Source organism: Apostichopus japonicus, chromosome 18 (genome assembly GCF_037975245.1).
Source record: "Apostichopus japonicus isolate 1M-3 chromosome 18, ASM3797524v1, whole genome shotgun sequence".
NCBI classification, from domain to species: Eukaryota; Metazoa; Echinodermata; class Holothuroidea; order Aspidochirotida; family Stichopodidae; genus Apostichopus; species Apostichopus japonicus.
In genome coordinates this window covers 9,692,998-9,708,968 of record NC_092578.1, presented here as the reverse complement: position 1 = coordinate 9,708,968, position 15,971 = coordinate 9,692,998, and the positions used below count along the sequence as shown (strand labels likewise).

At 41.2% G+C, this 15,971-nt stretch overlaps 1 protein-coding gene across 1 annotated transcript; it reads left to right on the top strand.

The window, feature by feature from the left end:
- The first annotated feature begins 7,060 nt into the window (after positions 1–7,060).
- Positions 7,061–14,938, top strand: LOC139958841 (microfibril-associated glycoprotein 4-like). Its single transcript, XM_071956220.1, has 4 exons — positions 7,061–7,275; positions 11,054–11,368; positions 13,838–14,102; positions 14,485–14,938. The coding sequence occupies exons 1-4, from the start codon at positions 7,207–7,209 to the stop codon at positions 14,757–14,759; spliced, it is 924 nt and encodes a 307-aa protein (XP_071812321.1). The 5' UTR covers positions 7,061–7,206; the 3' UTR covers positions 14,760–14,938.
- Positions 14,939–15,971: the final 1,033 nt, after the last annotated feature.

The following is a 15,971-nucleotide window of genomic DNA, read 5'->3' as shown; positions in this document are numbered from 1 at the left end:
ATTCCAGCGCTTTGGTTAAACTGCAGAAAGGGTGCTCTAGAAAAGTTTGAGAAACTTTCAGCGGCTTTGTGTATATGTTTGTCTGCAATATATATATATGACACTTACCGTACAGAAATGTCTAATCATACTAGGGTAAGGTTACCAGACAACCCTTATTTCCGGGGACAGACCCGGGTTTCATGATCTACCTTCCCCGGGCTGACAGTGTCCCGGATTTAAGTTATTGTCCCTCTCGAGACAATCCACGAGTCCTAAAATAACAGGGCTGAAAATATAAATATTGCCTCTTTGGCCTCCCGTTCGTAAAGACATCTTTATAAACTCGATAAAGGTAACATAAAACTAAGGATAATGCATATTTCATAGCCAGCAATTCTCATGATGAATAATAAGATAAAATAATAGGACAAAATATACTTGTTTCTGGCTGCACTGTTCTCAACTTGAGATCTAGGACCACCAAAGCAACGAGAGACCCTCTTAATGTCGCCCTCCCTTCAAACGTGTAGTCAGTGTAAATAATAATCCTTGGTGTCAACAGGAGGGGGTGGGTTGGGTACAACATCAATATACATTTACCCACAGAAAGGAAGAAGAAAGAAGGAAACTTAAGTACAAAATACCCAAGTTAAGGTAATCGAGTCAATTTATATCATGTTATGATGTACTTACATACTAGGAATGTTAAAAACTGGTTAGGCTTGCAACGATATATGATTTAAAAAATATATAAAGGTGAGCAAATAAAAAGAAACACATGAATCGATCCGCCTGTCATCTGGATGTATACCTTAAATATTCCTTTTCTAGGACAGAAACTTATTCTTTTCTTTGGATAAGTCTTGGTTGCATAATCACTTCAATTTTAAAAGAAAACAGTACTCTATGCATGAAATCCATGATAGCTAGACTTCTGTTTTTTTTTGGGGGGGGGGGGGGTGGGGATTGATGGGGTACTTCAGCTGCAGCGTTTGCAGACATTTCTTGTTCCTTTGAAGCGATGTTCAGTGAATTGTATATCAATATTGGGGTCATAGAAGCGAAGCCCCGGAACCAGCATTTTGTCAGCCCAACATAACTTTAGTCACTTGAACGTCGGTCTATGTTATTCTTCAGGTGCATGTTATTACAATGGAGAGCCCCGTTTTCCATTCTCGTAATTAAAAAATGCCCATTGTAGTCTTTTGGTATACTTGTGGCCGAACACCCCCCCCCCCCCTCCTACGATTTATTTCTCTCCCACCACCCCTGCTTCTCGGTCTTACCTATATATAGACATAGCTTACAGGTTGCAACGTTTTGACCATCCACAACTAACTATAGCGGATATATTCACATTCTAGCATATAGTTCCATAAAACCACATGTATAACATCATATAATGTAATAATTTATTGCGAAACCCCTTCGAACTTTTTGAATTTCCTCCGATTCCTTAATATGACGAAAACTCTACGAAAAGTAGCTGCTGTGATTGATTAATTTTATACGTAATGAGTGAAAGATTAGCATCGGAACAGATTATTTACCTATCCATTATGGACTGTTTTTCTCAAACTTTGCAAACATTTGAGTAGTTTTTGTGAGTAGTATAAAAAAATTGAACAATAACTGATCAAGCTATCATGACGCACTACTGTCACATTATATGTTTCTACCAAATGAAGGTAATGATCGACAGTGGCGTCGCCAGACATTTCAATCCGGGGGGCACAGGGAAGACACAGCATTTAATTAGGGGGGGCACAATGTTTATTTGTGAATGCCGACTTGGGGAGGGGTATAAGGGGAGGGGGCCCCTCCTCTTTGAGCAATTTTTGATTATATAAGGGTCCTTTGCAACTTGAAGTAACTTTATGTTCAAGAATTTTCGTGCTTAGTCTGTCCGATATTTATGTTTTTAATTGAAGCGGATAATAAAGTTATACAAAACAAGGAAATTAACCCTTTTGCGTTGATAATGTTTTTAAATAAGAGTGTTGAAAATTGAAATTGAAATTAATGCAGGGTTGTAGTAACAATTCACGCCGGGGCCTCTGTGACCTTGTTAGTGAGATAACAACTGGTCATTGTGATGGTCGGTGCAAAGAAGTTTTACTGATGAACATATAATACGTTTCGTCCTTTGCAAAAAGTATTTTTGTTAACACTACAAATCGCATCTGGGGGGGGGGTCACCTGGAGGGACACGATTTTTTTGTGAGGGCACGTGGCCCCAGGCCACCCCTTGGCGACGCCAGCAAGTATTGTTTATGACTCCATCCGGTTCTCAATATTTCGTCGCCCTGAGACATCTTCTAAATTATTATTACAATCGTTATTAATAATAAATGTTAAATATACAACATGTCAATTTCAAGAGCTTTTTCTGTTCATTACAGCTGTTATAAGGAAAAAACTTAACTGTTAAGCTGGATCTTAACAATGGATCTTAGCATTGCATAGCATCGAGATTTAAAAAAAAAAAATAAAAAGCTTTTTTACTCCTGTTTGTGTCTTTCTAGTTATTTAGAAACTTTCTGAAAATTTCATTTTTCTATCCTTTTTGTTGTTATAAAAGTATTCTAATGCATAATGCGATTTCCTTGAGGTCATACATGAGACCCTGACGGCTTTACTTTCTAGCCTAGACAATCCAAGCGAAGTAAAGTTTCAATGAAGGACGAATCACCCTGTGACCTCGGCCAGAAGTTGACGTTTTCAGGCCGAAAGATAAAATATATCATGTTTGTCTCCGAATCGGGAACAAAGCTTTCAGAAACATGAGCAATTCGTTAATGTCTCCCACCTGCTACCGATATCTGACCAGGGAACCGCAGAACATAAAAAATACGAAGGCTGAGATTGTACCCTTGGTAATTTAGGGAAACCATGGAGCTATAAACAGAGGGAACAAAGGCTATAATCGTTAATGAAACCATCGAACTAGCTCATGTTTATGAACCCCAGGTGCCCGATGGCGATCTTCAAGGATGTCTGACGGATCATAGACCCATGTTGATCACATGGCTGAGGATTTGACCTTGTTTGTGTATCGAGCAAGAGTAGACCCTGCCCCCAAATTGACCTTCCCTGATACCCCTTACATTTCAACCCTCAGCGGCTCAGTCCGGAGCTACCCTCCCTTTCTTTTATGTCTCTGCCTATCCACCGTTAGCACCAAGAAGAAGAAAAAAACCCAAGAAGACGAAGGAAAAAGTAGTTAATTAAAGGATACACAAACTTAACCATCAACATTGGTTAACGTGTTAAAGATTACTGTGATTGAACTTCCCAAACAGTGTAGCAAATCTCATTCCATTTGGGAGATTGCAAACATTAAATGTTCCTGCAAACAAGCGTACAAAAAATGTGGTTGCGCTCCCCCCAACTTATAGGGCCATATAGCGCTTAATTGGTGGACCTTCCGGTCTTCTCTCCCGTTCCCTCCCCCGCCCACCCCAGTTCAAATGATGGGTATAATAAAGCACCACACTGCATCTGATCCGAAACAACATGTTATCGAAGGGGGAGAGGACACTCAAGAGCGTGAGTAGGATTTAAGAAACAATAGGATGGGTGTGGTCCAAAATCAGGGGCGGATCCAGGATTTTGAGAAATGGGGGGCCGACATCCCGATGGTAGCACTTTAGTGATCTGCGTCCTGGGGGAGGGGTCTAGGGGGAGGGGTTGTTCCCCTCCCCCTTGGAAATTTTTGGTTAATTGTGAGTGCTTAGATGCAAAATGGTGAAACATTTCGCCAAAAACTAGAAAAACCAGAAACGTTGCAGATACGCTTTTTTGTGCACATATTTTTGGGTGTGTCTAAAACGAAGACCTCTAAAACGAAGATCGAAGACAGAAGACTGGTGAAATCTCTAAAACAAAGACATCTAAAACGAAGACCGAAGATAGAAGACTGGAAAAATCGAAAACAAATAAAGATGTCTTCGTTTTTCGATCTTCGTTTTCGAGAATCGCAATATAGGCAAATCTCGAAAAGGAAGACCGAATAACGAAAACCTGCAATAATAATCATTTAAAACAGATACAATGGTCATGAAACTCTCCGAGTAGATCATACAAGGTTTAATGGCCGTGTCAGCCCTAGGGACGGGAAGTGGGGATTATGAAACTAGTAGTTCGTGGTAAGGATCATTGCATGAAAGCTTATGGGCATCCGTACAACTGTGATCTATTACGGCTTTTTCAAAATTAAGGCCACCATTGACTTTATTTGTCAGGGTTCGACGATTGTATCTGTTTTAAATGATTATTATTGCAGGTCTTCGTTATTCGGTCTTCCTTTTCGAGATTTGCCTATACTGCAAATCTCGAAAACGAAGATCGAAAAACGAAGACTTCGATATTTCAAGCTAAATTCGTTTTGTATCTGCAACTATTGGTAGAATGCTTATTGGATGTTCATTTTCCAATGAAGATGAGACAGACAATATGAAAAAAAAAGATCAGGAAACCTACCAAACCTAAACAAAAGGAACCACCAATGGTGTTCAAGCTTACCTATACACCCCATATCAAAACCACGCATTTGAAAAATGTACTTTTGAAACATTGGCACTTAATCTCGCAACACGCGGACAGGGGCGTAGCAAAGGTTTTTTTGTTGGGGGTGTGGAGGATTTGATTTGCCGACGGATCTGGAAGTGGTGACTGAAATGGGGGAGGGGTCTAAGGGGAGGGGGTGTCCCCCTCCCCTTTGGAAAATTTTTAGTTTTGAAACGTCCTTAGATGCAATCTGGTGCATATTTTAAGTCAAATTTGGCACCGTAGAATTTCCATTTCGATATTATTTTTATGGCAGTCGGCAGAAGAAGAATTAATTGGGACCAATTATCGAACTATGTTTTCTCTTTCACCGATCGTTGAAATAGTGAAACTTCGTGATGAAAATGTTCAGAAAACTTTCCGGTAATGAGAAATAACAACATTCATTGATATACAAGCGAGAAACGTTAAAAATTGTGTACAATTCGTGAGCCGTGTCCTTACACGGAGAACGAATGACATCTGCGATGACGTCATTCTGAACAGAGGATAATAACAACACGTTGTCACACGATAGCACGACTCATGGGCTGCGGCCTATACGGAAGCCTTTAATTCCATTTCTTTCACTGAGTTGCCGGCGATTCTGGCACTCGTCTAGCTGAGCCTGGCTACAGTAGCTATACTGACGGCCGTGACATTATCAGTTATTTGCCGAGAGGTTTTTAACTTGCAGGCGTCGGGTGATTGGATTGGTGAATGAGTTTATCAGATGAAGAACTGGAAAATCGAAATAACCGATAAAGAAGCTCCCGTTCTCCTTTTCTCTATTCAGCTTTCCTTCTTTCTTCCCCTTCCGCTCTCTTCACCTTTCTCCTTTTGCCGACAGACCCAAAATTTGCCGACAGCGACCAAATTATTGGGGGATGTGACACCCCCCACACCCCCCCCCCCCCCGCTCGCTACGCCCCTGCACGCGGAATTATCCAAACTGTTTCCAAAAGAACCGATTCTAGCATACAAAAGGGCCCAAAATCTCAAAGGTTTACTAGTAAACTCAAGGTTTCATACTAACGAATCAGCTGACTCTCAAGGTTCACACGAAGCTCTTTTAGATGCTCTTATAGCTGCACTATGAGTCCATAAAAACTCGTGCACAGAAAATAGATGCATTTTGAGAACTAGACGCCCAGGCCGAATATAAAATATTCAAAGGCTACTACTGATGAAGCTCCTCCTATAAAGTTTGAGAGCAGAAACCGGTCTAGTTGGTCATAAGAACCTACACTAGTCTCTCCTACTATTAACAGTACACTCAATTCACCTAATAGGTGCAATTATGTTTCACCACGAGGAGCATGCTATAAGTTCATGTTCCTCGGGCCCTCCCTTAAAAATACTTCAGGTTCTTGGCGACTACGTTGCGTTAGATAGTGTAAAACCGCCTACACCCCTTTCATTCAGATAATTATGATATACTTGCTAACTGTGCATTGATTTTCCCTGACAGTAATAGTCAGTACTATAGTAATGAGCCGTATCTAATTAATACGTGATGTCGCGTAGGCCTGATAATTGCCTTAGTTTCAAATTTGGAATAAAAACGATCGCGTTTCAGGTAAGAGCAGCTGGATATATATTAGGCTTTTCTTTCACCAAGTTATGCCTATTAGGAATTTGAAGTACTACCACATAAAAAAAAACGCAACTGATTTCCAAAAAGGGGGGGGGGGCCGGGGCCGGGTCGGCCCCCCTGGATCCGCCCCTGAAAATCACATGTACAGACATGAAATGGTGAATTCGGAGGCAAATTTAGGTTATTAATTACGTCTATAATAAGGTCTACCTGCAGTGTTATGTGCTAATAACTACTTGTAAATTTTTATATTGTGTAGTGTTGATGATCTTGCTTGAAACATTGCTATTTCACGCACGGTTTGTAGACTATTTCACTTCAAATTAAACGAACGACCAAACAAAGGGATGAACATGTGGTCTAGAACACCGCCTTACCTTTTTTCACTTCTCGTACCTTTAGCAATGAGAAGAAAAAGTCTTTTGCACCCTATTACCAGCTGACGATGAACGCTTTGCGCTAGTTTGTTGCATATAGCTTCGCACTCATCGACCCCAGGCTCTCACCCCCAGAAGTGCATGCACCCCAGCATTTCTATGATAATCGATGCCAAAAAAAATTGCATGACTGTAAGTCACGAACTTCAGGTGAGAGGGGCCGCCGAGAAGGGGGCCGGAGCGTCTGAAATATATAGCTTAGAAATGCTTTCATATTATTTGAGAGAGCCTATTACTAGACTAAGTTGTGGTGTCTGGAACATCTACTAAGGACCTAGTTCCCGAATCATTTCAATCAGAGATTTTCAGGGTCAACCAGTCTGTCTGGTGATGTTCCCCGGTCCATTCAACGCTACATACAGTACTTTGGAGAAAAGACTTGAAAACTACACCCCTGTAAGTTAAAATAGGCGATTCCAACAGGTGCATCATCACCACCACAGCCGTCCCAGTGTTGTTTCCATGAGTTTGATTCATGACACGAAAAGAAAAACAAACGCGTACCTGGGGAAACAGTATCTGTGACATGCCATATATATAGTGTGACAACGCCTTAGTGAGAACATTCCCAACGACATTTTTCTTCATTGTGATCAGCTTCTCCACACGACAGAATTTTCGATAGGATCAGCAGTGGTCATCATGGCACGATTCTTTATTTTACTAGTTGTCGCCTTCTTTGGCTGTGTTTACGCTCAACCAACCCCTCCGGTAAGTTACTTGAATTTTTTCCTCGATATTATTGTACATATATTACGATTTGTTTCAACACATCGTGAAAGTGGGAAATTATATTTCTCGTCGTATGAAATATTGGTTTTGATCTTTCATCAGCGTCACATGACCTACGTATTTGATTCCATCGGTTCATGAGATTAACTCCCTTTGACCCAAACCATGATTGTCTCTGCATTATAATTATTATTGTTACCGATAGGTATTGGCTATATGTTTATCGTTGATCTTCGAATGATTGATGAGGGTAAAGTTTAAGTTATGGTAGATTAAAACAACGATCACTTGGACGAACGTGAACAACAATACTTGTAAGATCATTCGGGTATATATCGTCATGAGATTTCTTCTATAGCGTTCTTATCCTTCTTTCGTTTATGGTCTTCTAAATTTCTCGAAATTTGGTATAGAAGTATACTACTCGAGCACGAGAGGAGAATGAAGCCCGGGTGGGGGGGGGGGGGCGTTGTGCCTATTAGTTACAATAGGAACTGGGTCGGATAGCCACATGGGAGGATTGGGGGGGGGGGGGAGTGACTTAGATACAGAAGTTCACAGAGTACCGGGTGTTTGTTGGATGATACAAAAAGACTTGGCTGTGGTATTGGCCCCAACGTTAAGTTAACCAAAGCTTGCGTTGTGTTGAATGTTAATAATTTAATTCTAAATTACCTTAGAATACTAGCATTGTTTGAAGTTTAAGCACCAACTCTCATGCGGTATGCGTGAATGTTGGCACAACGAGGTTTTCAATTTCATGTTTTATTTTCGTATGCATGGTTACTGATTCATGAGTTGGGTAGATTTCTCCAATAGGTGAAAGGGTTAATTCAGTTTTTCAACTCCGGAGGGGTCTATGTTATTTCAATTCACTGTGACCCTTCAGGGTCAACTTTTGTCAAATGTATGACGAGATTTGGTAACAATGCTGCCAATATCTCAGAAACTCTCATTTGTATTTGCAAAGTTAGATCTTAGCCTGTTTGTTTGAGCGAGAAGGAAATGATTTTTTACATGTGACTGAATGTCATCGTAGCTATGTTTCTTAAAATAAGGAAGGCCCCACTCATCCCAGAACTGTAATTCGTGTAAGGCTGACAGTACTCCGCAAGAAACTTTACTAGACATTTGAAGTCACACCATTATCATAGTTCTATCATCAACAATCAGCTATAATTTTAACCTTTAAGTATACATACAGGCAGGAAGTTTTCATTGTGGTCGAAGGTTTGGGTGGGAGGGCACCAGCAGTTAAACGGATAAGTACCATTCTAAGGAGGGATACAATCATTCTAGCCCGGCAACTTGTGAAGATTTTGCACATACATGTCAATTGCACACATGAAGGGGCAGAGAGGGGGGGGGGCATATTATTCTGAACGGAGGAGGATCGGCACCGCGAGACTAACGTCAAGGCATTTTCTTACTGAGATATTATACCCACATTTAGACACTCCTGATATTGGGGCCTCAGATCCGCTTGCAGGAATGCACTAACAAATGGTGAATCCAAAACCGTCAGCAATTTTGAAGAATAAACTAATGGTACTTTACAGTCCTCAACATTACATTCAAGTGCACTAGAAAGTTCATTAATGGTCACTCTTGCGTTATCACTCATACTGAATATTGTACTGCCAAACTCCCAAAGCAAAAAGAGTTTCAAATTTAATGTCGTCATTCATGCTTGTAATTTAAAGTTTGCATTCATGAAGTCTTCGAAACATCATTGAAGGCTAAGAGCTTTACGCGAAAGTTAATCTACTGTAGTTGTAGGATTTAAAAAAAAGAAGATAACTTGGGGTAGCCCTATGTCTGATGCGCCCATTGCGTACCTTTGTTTTCGATGGCACGAAAGCAACGTTATATTGCACCACTCTATACGATTGTAAATACGCGACAGGACTATTTTACATGCACTCACATTCAATTGTCTTTATTTGATTGTCGAGCATGCACAGTACCAGATCGGATCCATCATTTCAGAAACCGGCGGTTATAACGAATTATTAGTTCATTTTGCAAATAAGAATTATCAGTTTTGGCGCCCATATTTGAGCACGCTTAAACTGGTTAGATGGTTAGCAGTTTTCATATGTGGTTTCTTGGTGGTCAGTTATAGATGCTGCGAAGTGTTATAGGCAAATAAACATTTTCAGAGTGGAAAGATATTTTGAGGGTGCTAGGTATAGTACAATGTTAGTTTGAACATGAATGTTATTTTTAAATTTTCAATATATTTGAGAGAAATACCGATGACCTTGATATCTACTGGCAGGTCTCCAGGATATAATAAAAACAACACATTGTCTTTTTCATCATGAACACTTTGCCTTGGTTATATTTTTGTCAGACTCGTTTAGTTAAGGTTACCGTTTACGGATATGAGGGCTGACAAATCTGTTACCGATAACTATCTTCTCCCATCTTCCATCCCCTCTCCCATCCCCTCACCCATCCCCTCTCCCATCCCCTCTCCCATCCCCTCACCATCCCCTCACCCATCCCCTCTCCCATCCCCTCACCCATCCCCTCACCCATCCCCTCACCCATCCCCTCACCCATCCCCTCACCCATACCTCACCCATCCCCTCACCCATCCCCTCACCCATCCCCTCACCCATCCCCTCACCCATCCCCTCTCCCATCCCCTCACCATCCCCTCACCCATCCCCTCTCCCATCCCCTCACCCATCCCCTCACCCATACCTCACCCATCCCCTCACCCATCCCCTCACCCATCCCCTCACCCACCCCATATCGCATCCCATCTCCCATTCTGGTCAATACTGTTTTGATAACTGGCTTCAATATTTATCTTCATTGGAAATATAGATTTTTCTAGTACATTGACATAGCCCTGTACCATGATGTAGGTGACTGACTTTACTTTTTATGGGTGGCGAAGGCTGGGGTGACGGTTGACGTGGAGTTTGAGCCTCTGCAATTTTTTTTTTTTTTTAAATTATTTCAAAAGTTACCATTGAATTACTTTTTATCTTCGTTCTTAATACCAAAAGGCCATTGATTAACACGACTTGACCATTGCTCTAAGGCAGGTAGTAAATACGTGGTGGGTTTAATTGAATTGTTGCCTTTATCTGAAGTCGATGTGAGTTTTGTAACGTGTTGTATGTATCATACTGCTTAACGTTATCCATAATGATATCATTGGTTTCAGTGACAATACGGGTAACAGAATTCCTTGAAAATATGAAAGTAAAAACAGGAAGTAACCTGTTCAAATATATTCTAGTGGCTCTATGACATAGAGCTAAACCATATTAGTCCTCAGACGTGAAGATCCCAGTGGCTCTATATGACATAGAGCTAATCCAGTCATAGAGCTAAACCACGATAGACCTCAGATTTGACATTAAGATAAGATAGCTCCTCAACAGGACAACGTCTTTTCTTAGCTGCAGTTTTGAGAGTTACATACCTTTAACATTATAATTTGAAGATGAATCATGTTAGTGAACTGGGTTTGCTTCTCCCTTCAATTTCTGACACACGAATATGCCTTAAACCGATGACTTGCACTGATAGGCTATCTCTTAATGTAGTAAATGTGGTCAGAGCATGGACTGATAGGGGGCAGGAAGTAGTGAGAAATTATTATCGTGGGCAGTAATGTGTGGAAACGATATTCGAAGGATTTAAATCCAAAAGTGAGAAGTAAACATCAACTCTTCACCACCTACCAGGATCGGTAGTATTTCATCTCCTAATTGTTCTTTATTTACGCATTTAGGTTGAATGTGAGCTTCCCAACAATGTTCTTGCGGATATCAGAGAGACGAAAGCGAAAATAGCTACCCTGATCACCAAACTGAGGACATACGCCATCACAAATGGTCTGCCCCTCCCAACCGAGGCTGCTGCCGTCCCCGAAGTCACCACGATAAAAACGCCTACCCTTGCTCCAGAGCCAGTTGTGTTCAAAACCTGTAAGGACATACTGGATGCTGGATACACCACTAGTGGTACTTACGGTATCATTGTTGAACCGCTTGAAGCACCCGTACCAGTCTTCTGTGACATGACTACCGACCAGGGCGGCTGGATTGTAAGTTGTTTATTTCCCGTTGTTAGCTTAAGTCAACTACACAATATTAGATAGTGAAAATGTTGAAGGGCTTCATAATTCTATAAGGAAACCAATCACGACTTTTGCCTTTCTATGAAATGTTAGCTTTGATGTATTATGGATCAAGGGCGTAGGAACCGGGGGGGGGGGGGCTGGGGGCGCCACCCCCAGTAAAAAATATGGAGGGGCGGAAGTATCATTCCGCCCCCCCCCCCCCCCGCTTCGCAAGTCAGAAAACCCCTTTTTCATTTCCAAATGAGAAATAAATCTCATTTGGAGCACCAAATTGCATCTAAGGCAAGGTGAAAATGCAAAATTATATACAAAATGTAGTGGGTGGGTTGAAGTGTGCTATATTACACCAAATTGCATCTGAGGCCACCTGGAAATGCCAAAAAATTCCAGAGTGGGATACCCCCTCCCCTTAGACCCCTCCCCCAGGCCGGCCATCAGTCTTCAGCCCCCCACTCAAAAGTACCTTCCTACGCCACTGTTATGGATCAAATAATTTATGGTTCAAAGTAATTTTTGGTTCCTTGATGAAAGCAAAGGAACCTATGCAGTCGGGTTGACGTGCATGTGTTTGTGTGCGTCTGTGACACTGGCTTGCCATGGGTCCCCAAAACTCAACAACGGAGTGATGGATATTTGGAATACTTGCTATGTAGATGCATTATAGTGATGTGTGCCCTAATGTTTCTGGCGCAGACCTTATGACTTAAAAGAGGTTATGGGGTCAAACATAAAAATCTTTATATTTGCAATAACTCCGCAACCTGAAGTCCGATTGTAGCCAAACTTGGTATATACAGTTGTCGGTTAATAGTTGGTACATGTAGGCCTAACTTTTTTGGGACCATCTGGGGCCCAATAAATTCCGGGCGCATATTTCGGTTGGGTGGGCCCAAATTTCACGTTTCATGTTTGGACATTCTTTGGGCCCGAATTTGAGGGGCCGAATAGTTTTGGGACCATTTAGGCCCTAGTTCAAACACAGTTACACAACCTTACAATGGATTGTATCCAAACTTAGAATACAGTTGTTCGTTAATAGCTAGCACATAATGTGGCTGAATATGTTAAGGCCCATTTAGGCCTTAAATTGTGGGGGCCCATTTGGGGAAATCAACTTCTTTTGGGCCCAAATCTTTTTAGCCAACTTTTTCTGGACCCAATTTGGGATAGTGCAATATGGTTTCTTGTGTTAGCATTTACTTTACTGTTGGAATGAATGGGATGGTACCTGACCATGTGTGAAGTTGATACTATGCAAATTCATAAGAGACAGTGTCATATTGTATCAACCTAAGTTGGTAAGTTGATAATATTGGGTGATTAAATACGGTATAACACATTTATTTTTCTTAAAGCAAGGAAACCAAAGAAAAGTGCCCATTGGGCTCTTGTTCTTTATACCTATCGCGTTTTCAATAAAATTACCTTCAACACGCTAAAAATCTCTTGAAATTCTCCTTTCAAGCTAACCTGATTATGACGTCGGCCTCTCGGGGCAGTCATTAATATTAATGTAAATCAGGTTCCTATAATTAAAGAAGACTCGAAGCAAACAATATGTATTGATATGTTGTAGAGCGGCCAAAACAACCTTCCATCAGCCTATGCATGTTGTATATCTACATACCACTTCAAGAAAGTTATGAGATATGACCTTTGAAACAGCCGAGGTTCATTATGGGGTTTTCTGCTATTTGTTGTGTTAACATGGTACCATTATGAAACAAAGTGAGGGATTCATTTATTCTTCACTTATCTTTACAATTATGCCAAACTTCATATTTGTTTACTGGAACGCTCGTTACTTTTGGCAGTGGCGTAGGAAGGTACTTTTGAGTGGGGGGCTGAAGACTGATGGCCAGCCTGGGGGAGGGGTCTAAGGGGAGGGGGTGTCCCCCTCCCCTTTGGAATTTTTTGCATTTCCAGGTGGCCTCAGATGCAATTTGGTGCAATATAGCACACTTCAACACCCACTCCAGTTTGTAAACTTAATTTTGTAATTTCACCTGGCCTTAGATGCAATTTGGTGCTCCAAATGAGATTTTTTTTCTCATTTGGAAATGAAAAAGGGGTTTTCTGACTTGCGAACCGGGGGGGGCGGAATGATACTTCCGCCCCTCCACATTTTTCACTGGGGGGGCTGGCGCCCCCAGCCCCCCCGGTTCCTACGCCCTTGACTTTTGGAGTATTATTTGGAATAGTAATCAATATTTGAAGTAATTTGGTTTTCATAGTATTTTTACACCAACCGAAGTTTACACGTAAAAACCAGGGTTTGGAATCGCTTTCGATGTCTATATTTCTAAATCCTTTGCTGGTAAAATTTTGTTTTCCTGGAATATATTATCTTAAAGCTAACTATTTGTATTCGGTCGCCGTGGCAACGAGCTAACATGTAACTGCTTCATTAACCGTTGTAAATGTTCCCTGCAGGTCATTCAGCGCCGTGTAGACGGAAGTGTCGACTTCAACCGTACTTATGCCGAATATGCTGATGGCTTCGGTACGCTCAGCGGAGAGTTTTGGCTTGGCAACGACCTGATTAGCGCCCTCACTAAAGACACCACCATGGAAATGAGGATTGACATGACAGATTTTGATGACGTCACTGTATTCGCCAAGTACGGGAAATTCCTGGTCGATGGCGCCAACAAGTACTACCGTCTCAATGTTGGAGGAGAATTTCAGGGCGATGCAGGTAAGTTATTTACCCCCCACCCACCCCCGTGACGGAGAGGGATCGTTTGACCAACGACATTGCATAATGGGGCTTGAAAAATTTAATATGTTGATTCAATTGTTTCTGAATAACCTTCAACTGGCTCAATTCGATTAATCTAAAGGTGACCCTAGAAAATGGAGGATAATGAACTGTCTTTCTTATGATGACACCTGCTTGTGTAAACTTAAGGGGAGGGGGGGGGGGGCATAGTTAGCCCAAGAGCGTCACCTGGCTCATCTACCCCTCTACGCAATGAAGGAATTAACCTGGTGTGAATTGGTATTTCATTTCCCGTCCCCTTTCTACCTTATACAAATGAATCACATATTTTTTTTCCAATTTATTTCCATTTATACAGGTAACTCCCTCTCCTATCATCAGAGGAGTCCCTTTTCCACCTTCGATTCCGACAACGATGCTTCTCCAAGCCGTAACTGCGCCCTTCGTCACACTGGTGGGTGGTGGTTCAAGAACTGTATGAGGTCCAACCTCAACGGATTCTATTTTCCTGACGGACCTCATGAGTCATACGCTGACGGTATCGAGTGGTCTAGATTCAGAGGCCTCAAGTACTCATTGAAGTCCACAGAGATGAAAATTCGTCCAGTTGCCGTTACCGATAATGATATTTAGTGGTCTCCTCCAACTTTTTTTTAAGGTTAACATACGCCATGGGACCCCATCAACATTTGCCTCATTTCCCACTTTTTTGTTGCACTTCATCAAAATTCAATTCAGTTGTCTCCAGAGAGAGGAGAAAAAGTACTGGTTTCTGATTGCTAAGTAGCACGAAATAAAAATTCATAACTGCAGGTTTTCCCGTGTTTTGTATATATTTATTCGTTATGTGTCGTGTCTTCACTAAACATGAGTAACCCGCATTGCAAGATAGGATTGAGACATTCCTGTGGCGAACCAAGTAAAACTTCCACGAACTTGGGAAACATATTGTGCGTGACTTTAAAAGCGCACCTGGGTTTCTACGTCACTTATTTAATATCGCCACTGACGACAAAATATCATACACAAATTGCCTTCATTTTAGCATTTCATCACTATGTCATTTGTACAAGTTTGTAGCCTCCAGTAGATATTTCATCTGTAAAATTAATTGCACACGAAAACCTGCTCTTGCCAGCTGCTGTAACAAAATTTAATTTACCAAATCGTTAAAAGAAATTGTTTTCTCCACGTAAGGTTTTAATTTTCTTTCAGCAATGAACTTCGGCCACCGAACTATCCCGTTTAAGTTAAAGATAGTATATATAGACATTGGAAAGGGTTTACGCAATCAGATGAAAGTTGGTTTGTTACATCGCTTTAACGACAGCTTAACATACAGGAATGGCGTTAGCGTGCATAGCCTGCAATTTAGCGTCATATCCGCTACATAAACAATGAGGTTTGAGGAAAACTGGAAGTGCACAACATATCACCTGTCAATTAATTTTGTTTTGAGGAAGAATTCTAGACAGAGCATCCGTAAGAGGGCTATCTTAAGACTGAAAGATCTTCAATGCATTATCCTTGCGTAACAGTTAATTTGACTCACCTTTGACTGGACTATACAGTAGAACTTGGACCATTATTCCAGTTCACCAATCACCATATGTAACATGATGAGTTGGCCTTGGACAAGTTGTGTTGAAATGGCATCCAAATGTGTATTGTTGTTAACATGTATGTATGTATGTATATTAGATCCTCCTGCAAGCATGCAGAACTCGCGAAGAAGCCTCATTGGCTTATCAAAGCATGAATTCAATAGAACATTAAGGTTGAGCAGGGAGTTGTTATGGAAAAAAAACTCCCTGGGTTGAGCTATTAAATTTTTCAAAACACTGG